Consider the following 14071-nt stretch of genomic DNA (forward strand, 5'->3'; position numbering starts at 1 on the left):
CCCTGAAGTAATGGGGATGAGAGAATGAGAAGAGGGTGGTAAGACGTCCAGACTTAAGTTTTATTTTAAATTTTGCTTTATGAAAACGTTGTAAACATGCACAGAAGTAGCTGTGAGGTCTCCTGGATTCATCACACAGATTCACCACTTCTCAACAAGAGCCATGTTCTTTCTCCCCCAAATCTGCAACCTCAGGTGTATATCTCTTTGGGCATTTCCTCTCCCTGGGGGCCTATGTCAAGCCTGTTGTGGGAGCCCTGGCCTCGATAGGGAGAGTTCACATACAGGTCTGCCTGTATGTGAGTGTCCTTGGGCAAAGTACTGAATCTCCTGGAGCTGTTGGGAGTGTGGAAAGAGGTAAAACAGGGGTCTGGTATGTGTTAATATAGTGTTCATTCCTGTTTTTACTAACCTTTATAGGCACATAGAAGATTAATGTCATGCTGGATTATCAGCATAATGTTAGAGAAGGCTTGTTCTAAAACCCACTTCCCAATTCTGTTCCTTGTATTGTTCTTCTTTCCATGCCTGTATCTGATACCTTACTTTAGAGAAGTGCTCCTCAACTGCAGGCTTGGGGGTTTCCAAGAACTGGGAGAGAACACTGAAGCTGGAACTACTTCTCTCATACCAGGTTTTGCCTTGGAGCAGTCTGCTCCCTCACATTCAGAGGCAACTGCCTGTTAGGGAGGAGAGGGTTCCTAGGGGCCTGGCCGACCTGCCTCAGATAATAGCACTTCCTTGTTATATTCTTATGGTGTCTTTGGTACTAAATGAGGGTGTGACTTTGATATCTTATGCCTAAGTCATATCTCCTCTTGGACACAGAGCTGCAAGTGATTTCCCAGGAAGAGAGTTTTGTTTTTGATGGAGTACATTCCTGCACAGCTGTCCTAGGGTACATTCCTCTGCCCTCATCAGGTCTTTCCATCTTCGCAGTTGTTCCTGCATTGTTTCTCTCCATATCCATTCACACTGTTGTATTCTCAGGGCCTTGGAGTGGTGGCAAAACAGTGATGGTGAGAAGTACTGTTTTTAGAGCAAGAGTCCTGTGTGGTCAGTGTGCTTTCTAAGTTAGTGTTAGTTGCTCAGTTGTGTCCGACTCTTTGCAACCCCATGGACTGTAGCCCTCCAGGCTCCTCTGTCCATGGAATTCTCCAGGCAAGAATATTGGAGTGGGTAGCAGTTCCCTTCTCTAGAATCTTCCCAAACCAGGGATCAAACCTGGGTCTCCTGCATTGCAGGCAGATTCTTTACCATCTGAGCCACCAGGGAAGCCCAAGTTTTTTTTTTTTTAGTTTAATGATTAAGTTAAAATGATTTAACTTAGTGATTATGCTTCTTTGTCTCTTTTCTACTCTGTCATATTTTTTACTTCATGTATTTTTTCCAGACTGTGACTTGACTTTTTATTTTCTTGCTAGTATCTTTTACAGAACAGAATTTTAAAAATCTTAACAGAATCCAGCTTACCATTTTTTTTTTCATGAATTGTGTTTTTGCTGTCATATGTGAAGAGACATTGCCAAGTCCCCGGTCATCTAAATTTTTTCCCATGTTATTTTCCAGGAGTTTTATAGTTTCATGCTTTGCCTTTAAGTCTGTTATCCATTTTAAGTTGATTTTTGTGGAAGACATAAGGTCTGTGTATGTGGAAGTTCAGTTGTTCCAGTACTGCCATTTAATGAAAAGACAGTCTGTTCTCCACTGATTTTTTTCTTGCTCTGTTGACTTTATTTATGCGTGTCTATTTCTGTGTGCTCTATTCTGTTCCATTGATCTGTTTGTCTATTTTTTTAAATTTATTTTTTTGCCAATACCACACATTTAATTCTTGTAGCTTTATAGTAAGTTTAGAATCTAGTCATGTCAGTCTTCTGACTTTGTTATTCTTTAGTATTGTGTTGTCTCTTCTTGGTCACTTGCCTTTCCATATACACTTTATTTATTAAGGCTTAAAATGTATTTTAATAAGTTCATGTTGCATTATTTCATTTCTCAGAAAAACTTCAAAGGTATTAGGGACAAATCAAACATGGTACACCAATAAAAAATGCACAGCATAACTACCTAAGATAGGCAAAGCTAAGAGCTACTGTCTGACATTCAGCATACAGCAACCCTGTTCTCAAGATTGTACTAGGCCTATCAAGAAAGCTGTGAATGGCAACATCACAGACACAAAAGGGCCATTTCTGGGTTGTCCTTACCCAAGAAAAAGATGGAGGCAAGTTTAACACAAGATTTTTTAAAGATACACTAAATGAAAATCTCTAAGAGAAAATGTCTTCCTTGGGACATGAAAGGGTAATATACGGGACATAACAGAACCGTATGTATGTTGTCTGTGACCTCTGTGGACATGTGCCTGAATTCCCACCTGGGAGTGATTGGAACAGTGGGGCCAAGGTCACTGGGGGATATTTGGGTTTTGTGGTATATGTGGCAGGATCTCTAGGGTAAGACAGTGCACTAAATCGTGTCTGACTCTTGCAACCCCACGGACTGTAGCCTGCCAGGTTCCTCTGTCTATGGGATTCTCCAGGCAAGAATACTGGAGTGGGTTGCCATTTCCTTCTCCTCCATATACACTTTAGAACCAGTTTGTTGATACCTTCAAAGTAACTTGCTGGAATTTTGATGGATCGAATGTATAGATCAAGTTGGAAAGAACTGACATTTTAACAATATCAAGTCTGCTGCTGCTGCTGCTAAGTCGCTTCAGTCATGTCCGACTCTGTGCGACCCCATAGATGGCAGCCCACCAGGCTCCGCCATCCCTGGGATTCTCCAGGCAAGAACACTGGAGTGGGTTGCCATTTCCTTCTCCAATGCATGAAAGTGAAAAGTGAAAGTGAAGTCGCTCAGTCATGTCCGACTCTAGTGACCCCATGGACTGCAGCCTACCAGGCTCCTCCATCCATGGGATTCTCCAGGCAAGAGTACTGGAGTGGGGTGCCATTGCCTTCTCCGAATATCAAGTCTACCTATCCATAATATGGACGATCCATTGTTTTAGACCTTTGATTTTTTTCAGCAGAGTTTTGTAGTTTTCCTCATGTATATCTTCTACAAATTTTTAAAAGACTTATATCTAAGTATTTCATTTTTCTGGGTGCTACTGTAATGTTTTTGATTTCAAATTCCATCTGTTCATGGCTGGTATATAGGAAAGCAGTTGATTTTTGTATATTAACCTTGTGTCCTGAAGCTTTTATATAATCACATGTTCTAGAAAGAAATCTTGGATTTTCTACATAGACAGTTGGACTTCCCTGGTGGCTCAGTCAGTAAAGAATCCACCTGCAATGCAGGAAACCTGGGCTTGATCCCTGGGGTCAGGAAGATCCTCTGGAGAAGGCGATTGCAACCCATTCTAGTATTCTTGCCTGGAAAATTCCATGGACAGAGGAACCTGTGGGCTATAGTACATGGGGTCACAAAGAGTCAGACACGACTTAGTGACTGAACGCCACCACCACATAGACAATCAAGTCATCTTCAGAAAAGACAGTTTTATTTCTTCTTTCCTAGTCAGTATACCTGTTATTTCCTTTTCTTGTCTTCTTACATTATCCTGGAATTCCAGCTTGATGTCGAATAGGAGTGGTGAAAGGTGACATTCTTGCCTCGTTTCTGATCTTAATGGGATAGCATATAGGTTCTCACTTTTTTTTTTAATTTTGTTTTATTTTTAAACTTTACAATATTGTATTGGTTCTGCCGTATATCGAAATGAATCTGCCACAGGCATACATGTGTTCCCCATCCTGAACCCTCCTCCCTCCTCCCTCCCCATACCATCCCTCTGGGTCATCCCAGTGCACCAGCCCCAAGCATCCAGTATCATGCATCGAGCCTGGACTGGCAACTCGTTTCATATATGATATTATACATATTTCAATGCCATTCTCCCAAATCATCTCACCCTCTCCCTCTCCCACAGAGTCCAAAAGACTATTCTATACATCAGTGTCTCTTTTGCTGTCTTGTATACAGGGTTATTGTTACCATCTTTCTAAATTCCATATATATGCATTAGTATACTGTATTGGTGTTTTTCTTTCTGGCTTACTTCACTGTGTATAATAGGCTCCAGTTTCATCCACCTCATTAGAACTGATTCAAATGTACACTTTCAAATGCTGTTAATTGTAGATTTTAACTTTTTTAGGCACAGCAACAATTGTTTGCAGAGAGTATCAGCACAGCCTATCTTTAACCTAAGCCTAACAAAATTAACATTGATTCTTTAATGTCATCTAATATCTCATCAGTGTTCATATTTCCTTGATTGCCTCCAAAATGTCTAAATAAGGTCCACACATGGCATTTGAATATCTCTTCAGTCTCCTTTTATTCCATAAGACCTTTCTCTTTTTATACTATTAACTTGTTGAAGTCTTAACAACAACAACAAAAAAAATTGCAAATTATGTCATTTTACTCTCAGCACTTCAGCTTCATTTCTTAATAATGATTTTTCTCTGTATCCAGAATATCATGATCTTACCTAACAATATTCACAGTAATTCTCTAATGTCACCTAATACCCAGTTCATTTGAATTGGCCTTCATAGTTCCCAAAATGTTTTTCAGTTCGTTTGTGCAGATTCCTAGTGGCTCAGATGGTAAAGAATCTGCTTGCAGTGAAGGAGACTGGGTTTGATACCTGGGTTGGGAAGACTGCCTAGAGAAGGGAATGGCAACCCACTCCAGTATTCTTGCCTGGGAAATCCCAGGTACAGAGGAGCCTGGCGGGCTGCAGTCCATGGAGTTGCAAAGAGTCAGACACGACTGAGCCACTAACACATTCACTTTCACTTGTGCAGATTAGTCAGTTGAAGCTAATAGATGACACCTGAAGAATGATGTTTATTTCTTAAGTGGATTTGTGTTAAGGAAAATCTCCCCTCTAAAAAATTTTGTCATGAAATTGACTTGCTGAAGACCTAGGGTATTTTATGACTGTCCATTCTTACTTTCAAATATCACATTTCAAATCTTGGGTATATAAGTGGAGGGGAAGGAAGAGCCAGGTTATGGCTTCTATCCAGCTTCAGATTTCTCTCCAAATCTACATTCTGTTTGAACTGTAGTGCCCTTTCTGTTTTGAATTTCCTAGGCCTTGTCCTTAGGGCTGATGTAGATGGAGAACTTCTGTTTTTACTATGATAAGTCACCATTTCTCACCATGAATGCTCACTTGTGGGCACTATGAGACCCTTTCCTCTTAATAGAGTCCATTCAGTGATTTAATAGAGTCTTACCCAGTTTGTGGGGCTGTGGGCTTCATTTGCCAACTAGAGATTGGGGCTGAACCTGCTACTGGTCCAGCTCTGGGGGCCTTATGTACAGGACACTGGTTAAGAATGGGCAACTCTCTCTGGAGTGGGAGCACTGAGTCCAGGACACTAGACTGACAGAGAACTCCTGATCCCAGAGAGTACTAATTACTGAGAACTCCCACGAAGGCTTCCACTTCTGTCCAAGACCTGATGCCACCAAGCTGCTGGCAACACACTGTGCAGGATGCCTCACCCAAATAAGAAGCATGACGAAAACACAAACCCAGTCATCAGCAGACAGACTTCCCACAGACACTCCCCCAAAAGGCATTTCACATAGCCCTTCCCATCAGAGGGAAAAAAAACTCACCTCCTCCCACTAGAATGTAGGTACAAGTCCCTCCAAATAAGAAGCTTGTCCAAACTAATGGACCAATCTCAACCACCAAGGGCAGAGACCAAAAGGAAGAACTATGACCCTAAAACCTGGGGAAAGGAGACTTCAAACTAGTAAATTAGAAAAAAAAAATGAAAAGACAGAGAAATATTACACAAATGAAGGAGCAAGTTCAAAACTCAAATAAACAAAGAGGAAATAAGCAAATTACCTGAAAAGAATTCAGAGTAATGGTAATAAAGATGATCCAAAACTTTGGAAATAGAATGGAGAAAATGCAAGAATCAGTTAACACATTCAAACAAAACAATTACTGAAATTAAAAATACTCAGGAAGGGATCAATAGCAGAATAACTGAGGCAGAACAATAGATAAGTAAATTGGAAGGTAGAATGGTAGAAATAACTGCTGAAGAGCAGAGTAAAGGAAAAAGAATGAAATGAATAGAGGATAGTCTCAGAGACATCTGGTCAAATAGTAACTGCATCAACATTCAAATTATAGGGGTCCCAGAAGAAGAAGAGAAAAAGAAAGGGTCTGAGAAAATTTTTGAAATGATTATAGTTGAAAATTGTCCTAACATGGGAAAGGAAATAGTCCATCAAGTCTAAGAAGCCCAGAGAGTCCCATTGAGGCTAAACCCAAGGAGAAACATACCAAGACATATACTAATCATACTAACAAAGATTAAACACAAAAGCAACAAGGGAAAAGCAGTGAGTAACATACAAAGGAAACTCCATATGATTAACAGCTGATCTTTCAGCAGAAACTCTGCAGGCCAGAAAGGAATGACAGGATACATTTAAAGTGCTGAAAGGGAAAAATATACAACCAAGATTACTTTACCCAGAAAGGATCTCATTGAATATTGATGGAGAAATCAAAAGCTAAAGACAAGGAAAAGTTAAGAGAATTTAGCACCACCAAACTAGCTTCACAACAAATGTTAAAGGGACTTCTATAGGCAGGAAACATGAGGGAAGGAAGCCTACAAAAACAAACCCAAAACAGTTAAGAAAATGCCAACGGGAACATGTATATATCAACAATTACTTTAAGTGTAAATGGATTAAATGCTCCACCCAAAACACACAGACTGGCTAAATGGACACAAAAACAAGACTCATATGTATGCTGTCTATAGGAGACCCACTTTGGACCTGGAAACACATACAGACTGAAAGTGAGAGGATGGAAAAAGATATTTCATGCCAGTGGAAATCAAAAGAAGAGTAGCAATTCTCAAATCAAATAAACCATGAAATAAAGAATATTATTAATAGAAGAGATAAGGAAGGACACTATATGATGATCAAGGGATCAATCCAAGAAGACATAACAATTGTAAGTATTTATGCACCCAACATAGGAGCATATCAATACATAAGATGAACACTAACAGAAATTAAAAGTTGCTTACTCCTTGGAAGGTTGTTATGACCAACCTAGATAGCATATTAAACAGCAGAGATATTACTTTGCCAACAAAGGTCCGTCTAGTCAAGGCTATGGTTTTTCCAGTTGTCATGTATGGATGTGAGAGTTGGACTGTGAAGAAAGCTGAGCGCCAAAGAATTGATGCTTTTGAACTGTGGTGTTGGAGAAGACTCTTGAGAGTCCCTTGGACTACAAGGAGATCCAACCAGTCCATCCTAAAAGAGACCATTCCTGGGTGTTCATTGGAAGGACTGATGCTGAGGCTGAAACTCCAATACTTTGGCCACCTTGTGCAAAGAGTTGACTCTGGAAAAGACCCTGATGCTGGGAGGGATTGGGGGCAGGAGGAGAAGGGGACGACAGAGGATGAGATGGCTGGATGGCATCACCGACTCAATGCACATGAGTTTGGGTGAACTCCAGGAGTTGGTGATGGATAGGGAGGCCTGGCGTGCTGCGATTCATGGGGTCACAAAGAGTCGGACATGACTGAGTGACTGAACTGAACAGACATAAAAGGGGAAATTGACAGTAATACAATAATTGTAGGGGACTTTAACACCCCACTTACGCCAATGGACAGATCATCAAAACAGAAAATTAATAAGGAAATATAAGCCTTAAATGACACATTAGACCAGATGTACCTGATTGAAATCTCTAGGACGTTGTATCTACATGCAGAAGAATACACTTTCTTCTCAAGTGTACATGGAACATTTTCCAGGATAGACCACATCTTGGGTCAACAATCAAGCCTTTGTAAATTTAAGAAAATTGATATAGTATCAAGCATCTTTTTTGATCACACTGCTATGAGACTAGATACTAATTACAGGGGGGAAACTGTAAAAAGCACAAATATATTCAGATTAAAGAATATATTTCTAAATAACCAACAGGTTACTGAAGAAATAAAAGGGGAAGTAAAACAATCCCTAGAAACAAGTAACAACAAAGACATGACTCAAAATCTATGGTATGTAACAAAAGCAATTCTAAGAAGGAAGTTTATAGCAATACAGTCTTACCTCAAGAAATAATAAAAACATCAAATAGACAACCTAATTTACACAAAGAAGAACCAAAAACCTCCCAAGTTAGTAGAAGGAGAGAAGTCATAAAGATCAGAGCAGAAATTAATGAAAAGAAGGAAACAATAGTAAAGATTAATAAAACTAAAAGCTGATTCTTAAAGAAGATAAACGAATTTTACAAACCACAAGCCAGACTCATCAAGAAAAAAAGGGAGAAGCCTCAAATCAACAAAATTAGAAATGAGAAAGGAGAGGTTACAGCAGACAATGCAGAAATACAAAGAATTATAAGAGACTATTACAAACAGCTATATGCCAGTAAAATGGACAACCTGAAGAAATGGACAGATTCTTAGAAAAATTTAACTTTCCAAGACTGAACCAGGAAGAAATAGAAAATTATGGTCAACCTATCACAAGCACTGAAATTGAGACTGTGAGAAGAATCTCCCAAAAAACAAAAGCCTAAGGCCAGATGACTTCACAAGTGAATTCTGTGAAATATTTAGAGAACAGCTAATGCCTGTCCTTAAACTCTTCCAAAAAATTGCAGAGGAAGAAAACGTACAAACTCATTCTATGAGGCCACCAATACCTTGATACCAAAACTAGATAATGACATCACACAGAAAATTATAGGCCAATATCACTGATGAACATAGATAAAAAAACCCTCAACATAATAATATCCACATATGATAAACCCACAGCAAACCATTTTCACCATTATCCTCAATGGTGACAAACTGAAAGCATTTCCTCTAAGACTAGGAACAAGACAAGGGGGCCCACTCTAGCCACTAATATTCAACATAGTTTTGGACGTCCTAGCTGTGGCAAACAGAGAAGAAAAAGAAATGAATCTAGAATTGGAAAAGAAGTCGAACTCTTACTGTTTGAAGATGACATGATACTATACATAGAAAAGCCTAAAGATACTATCAGAAAATTGCTAGACCTAATCAGTGAAATTAGTAAATTTGCAGGATATAAAATTAAGACACAGAAGTCAGTTGTATTCCTATACACTAACAATGAAAAGTCAGAACGAAATTAAGGGATTAATCCCATTTACATTGCAACAAAAGAACAAAATACCTAGGAACAAACCTACCTAGGAAGACAAAAGAGCTGTATACAGAAAACTGTAGGACACTGATGAAAGAAATCAAAGATGACCTAGACAGATGGAGAGAGATGCCATGCTCCTGGATTGGAAGAATCAATATTGTGATAGTGACTATACTACCCAAAGCAATCTACAGATTCAGTGCAATTCTGATCAAACTACCAATGGCATTTTTCACAGAAGTAGAACAAAATGTCTCACAATTCATATGCAAACACAGAAGACCCTGAATAGCCAAAGCAATCTTGAGAAAGAAGAATGGAGCTGGAGGAATCAATCTTCCTGACTTCAGACTATACTACAAAGCTATAGTCATCAAGACAGTATCGTGTGGCACAAAAACAGAAATACAGACCAATGGCACAAGATAGAAAGCCCAGAAATAAATCCATGCACCTATGGCACCCTACTCCAGTACTCTTGCCTGGAAAATCCCATGGATGGAGGAGCCTGGTGGGCTACAGTCCATGGGGTCGCTAAGAGTCAGACACGACTGAGCGACTTCACTTTCACTTTTCACTTTCATGCATTGGAGAAGGAAATGGCAACCCACTCCAGTGTTCTTGCCTGTAGAATCTCAGGGACAGCAGAGCCTGGTGGGCTGCCGTCTATGGAGTCGCACAGAGTCGGACACGACTGAAGTGACTGAGCAGCAGTAGCAGCGTGGGCACCTTAATTTTGATAAAGGAGGCAAGAGTGTACAGTGGAGAAGAGACAGTTTCTTCAATAAGTGGAGCTGGGAAAACTGGACAGCTATGTGTAAAAGAATGACATTAGAACACTTCCTAACACCATACACAAAGATAAACTTGAAATGGATCAAAGATCTTAAGGTAAGACCAAAAACTATAAAACTTGAAAACATAGGCAGAATGCTCTATGATGTAAATCACAGCAAGATCCTCCATGACCCATCTTCTAGAGTAATGGAAATTAAAAGAAAAAAATAAACAAGTGGGGCCTAATTAAACTTAAAAGCTTTTCACAGCAAAGGAAACAATAAATAAGATGAGAAGACAACCCTCAGAATGGGAGAAAATAACTGCAGATGAAGTAACTAATAAAGGATTAATCTCCAAAATGTATAAGCAGCTCAAACAGCTCAGTATTAGAAAAGCAAACAGCCCAATCAAAAAGTGGGCAGAAGACCTAAACAGACATTTCTCCAAAGAAGACAACTGGGTGGCTAATAAACACATGGAAAGATGCTCAACATCCCTCATTATTAGATGAGAAATCAAAACTACGATGAGGTATCATCTCACACTGGTCATCAAAAAAATCTTCAGTCAGTAAATGGTGGAGAGGATGTGGAGAAAAAAGAACTCTCTTGTACTGTTGATAGGAATATAAATTGATATAGCCATTATGGAGAACAATATGGAAATTGTTTTCCATATTGTTTTTCCTTAAAAACTAGGAATAAAATTACCATATGACCCAACAATCCCACTATTGGACATACAGTGTGAGAAAGCCATAGTTGAAAAAGACACATGTACCCCAGTGTTCATTGAGCACTATTTACAGTAGCTTGGACATGGAAGCAAAGTAGATGTCCATCGACAGATGAATGGATAATGAAGTTGTGGTACATATATACAATGGAATATTATTCAGCTGTATAAAGGAATGCATTTGAGTCAGTTCTAATGATGTGGTTGAACCTTGAACCTATTATGCACAGTGAAGTAAGTCAGAAAGAGAAAAACAAATGTTACATATTAATGTGTGTATATGAAATCTAGAAAGATGACACTGATGTATCTGTTTGCAGGGCAGCAGTGGAGACATTGACATAAAGAACAGACTTGTGGACAGAGTGGGGGAAGGAGAGGGTGGGGCAAATTGAGAGAGTAGCACTGAAACATGCACATTACCATATATAAAATAGATACGCAGTGGGAGTTTGCAGTGTGACTCATCAAGCTCAAACATAATCTGTGACAACCTAAAAGGATGGGATGGGGTGGGATGTGGGAGGAGGTTCAAGAGAGAGGGGACATATATATACCTATGGCTGATTCATGTTGATGTATGGACGAAATCAACACAATATTGTAAAGCAATTATCCTCCAATTTAAACAAATTTAAAAAAAACTGGAAAATGTAAATGTAAGAAATCTTTGATGACAAAATGCAGATCAACGGCTGTTGGGGAGGGGAGTGAAAGATTACAAAGGAGCATATTAGTCATTTTTGGAAATGACTAATAAATTTACTCTCTTCGGTGTTGTGATGTTTTCACAGGTGTATAAGTATTTCAAACTTACTAAGCTGTATACTTTAAATACGTGTATAATTGTGTGTCTAATATATGCCAGTAAGATATAGTTTTTTAAATTAAAAAAAGAAGGGAGGCCTCTGATACCATCTTCAACCTGCTTTCCTTACCTCCTTCTTGCCTCTGCTAAACTGTGAGGCTGGATAGATGGGTACTCCTCCTACACATCCCTTTCTTCTCTTTCTCCAGCTCTGCCTATGCGACGAGTCTTCTCTAGGAAGAGCACTCACCAGACTAAGAACATGGCCCCAGGGCTCCTGACTACTAGGGATGAGGTGAGTCCTAAAATTTCTTCCTAGCTCTTATAGGATGGACCCATTTCTTTTGTCGTGTACCGGAGCTGCCTGATGGTGTTAGGCTGTACCTACCTCTGATCTTGGAGGTGTGACTTGTCTTACCTGGAGCCTTTTCTTGGACTCCTCTGGTCCATTCATGAGCTATACATTCATCAAGTAGTAAATTGTCATCAGCACAGTTGAAACACAATTATGGTTATGTGCCCAGTGATTCCAGGGCCTAAAAGAGTGAAGGGAGGCTTTCAAAGGAGGAGCTGCCTGAGCTGACCCTGACAGATATGGCAAGTTGAAGAGCTGAAGGAATGTATTTCTGTGAGAATGTGACTGGAAGCCTAGCACGTCTCTGAGACCAGGGGATCTGCAGGCTGTCCCTCGTCATATGGGAAGCTTGGAGCCGTCCGTGGCCTTTTGTTACATCAGTTTTCTCTGTGTAGAGGTGAGGATGCTGACTTGCTGTCTGCTGGTGATTCATGGGTAGCTATAATTTGGCTGGCCCCATGCTTTATATTTAAACGAGTTTTCCACACTTATAAATTGGAAGAATACACCTAAGTCCTGAGTCCACATTCTTGGTGCATATGACAAGTAGCTGGAACCAAACAGCATCCGCATGGTGTAGTCACAGCCTCTCGTGCCCCTTGACCCCATGGCTGAAGTGCCTGCTTCATTCATTCATTACTTGCCTCGGCTCTGAAGGTTTTGCTTTTACCCACTCTGAGTCTGAATGGAGATAGTTCAACCAGAATCCTGAAATCCAGGCTGAGGAGTTTGGGCTTGAACTTGGAACAAGTTAGGTTTGAAGGATTTTGAGAAGTTTGCCATAAGTAGTAATTGAATGAATATATGTCCTAAAGGAAAGATTTTCTAATCCCTAAGACTAGGCAGCTTGTGACCTTGACATAATCAAATGGAGTTAACGTTTACTGACTGCCTAAACAGACGCCAGGTGGGATACTTCTATTGATTATTATCATTTACAAAAAATAGTGTCAGTTGGTCTAATTAAATTTTGTGTTGCCTGTCATAAAAAATATGACAAGTATAAAATTTTTTTGTTAGATCTGAACTGCTGAGCTCATATGGTAGGTATTTGCCTGTTACTGTATAAGTTAAAAATACTTGATTTTGATGTTATCAGATAACATTGAGGGCTGTATGTCCCTCAATTGTCAAATCTTTTATTTGAGAGAAAGTGTTTATGCAGTACATGCAATTCAGAATCTTTCCTAAGGTATTTGTGGGGGGAATTTCTTTTATAGGTTTCTCTTTACCATTACTGATATTAATAGAGAGACATTCTTGGCCAAAATGAAACATTATTTTCCTGCCCTTCCTGTGGGATCCTTGGCACACCCTGAACCATATCCTGTCTATGACCATCATCTCTCAATATACATTTTTTCCCTTTTATTCATTAATTAAAAATTGAACCCAGGGCATGAGCATCTGAGTAGCTTTGTTTTTATTTTTTAATATTTAATTTTTTTAAATTGTGAAAGTGTGATAACATATTCACAGGAGACTTGGAAAATACAGAACAATGTTACATATAGTTCCAGTATATTATAATTATTTTTTTAAGTAGAAAAGTTAAGATTTTTAGTTGGAGTTTCAAACTCTCATAAATTAATAGATTATAGAGAAGTAGAAGGGTTTAGTAGACCTGAAAAGCACTGTGAATGAATTCAGCATAATTAAAATTTATACAATTTTCACACAATAGTAGGATACAAATTCTATTCAAGTTCCTATAGACTGTAAACTAGGAGACACTGGAACATATCCAGGGACATAAAACAAGGTGCCAAAATTTCATGGTCTAAAAATGTTGAAATCATGCAGTCTATTCTCTTATCACTGTGAAATTATATTAGAAATTGATATCAAAGATATTTGAAAATAGCATATTTTCAGGTGCCATGTGACATTTATCAGGATAGATCTTCGACTTAGCCATCAAGAGCCTCAATAAAGTTAGACTGAAAAAAAAACACAGAGGATGATTGCAGAGAAGAAAGGTTGCCTATCTCCTTCATTTGGTTGTTTTTCTGGAACTTTATCTTGTCCCTTCATCTGGGACAAAACCCTCTGCTTTTTCATCCTGGTTAACTTTCTAGCTACTAGTGGTTTTCTAGCTACTGTGGGATTGTAGTTCTTCTTGCTTCTTCTGTCTGCCCTCTGATGGAAGAGGCTGAGAG

General features: G+C 39.2%; 1 protein-coding gene across 5 annotated transcripts in view; it reads left to right on the forward strand.

Moving 5' to 3' along the window:
* ZNF169 (zinc finger protein 169) overlaps window positions 1–14071 on the forward strand; it is a 65511-nt gene that overhangs the window by 2333 nt on the left and 49107 nt on the right. For 4 of the 5 annotated variants that reach the window (XM_061426259.1, XM_061426260.1, XM_061426257.1 and 1 more), the window contains exon 2: window positions 11767–11852. The exons of the other annotated variant lie outside the window; for it this stretch is intronic. In XM_061426259.1, the coding sequence (XP_061282243.1) occupies window positions 11775–11852 (78 nt within the window). In that variant the 5' untranslated portion in view covers window positions 11767–11774. The remainder of the gene's footprint in view (window positions 1–11766; window positions 11853–14071) is intronic. 5 annotated transcript variants of the gene reach the window in all.

This window comes from Bos javanicus, chromosome 8 (assembly GCF_032452875.1).
Source record: "Bos javanicus breed banteng chromosome 8, ARS-OSU_banteng_1.0, whole genome shotgun sequence".
NCBI classification, from domain to species: Eukaryota; Metazoa; Chordata; class Mammalia; order Artiodactyla; family Bovidae; genus Bos; species Bos javanicus.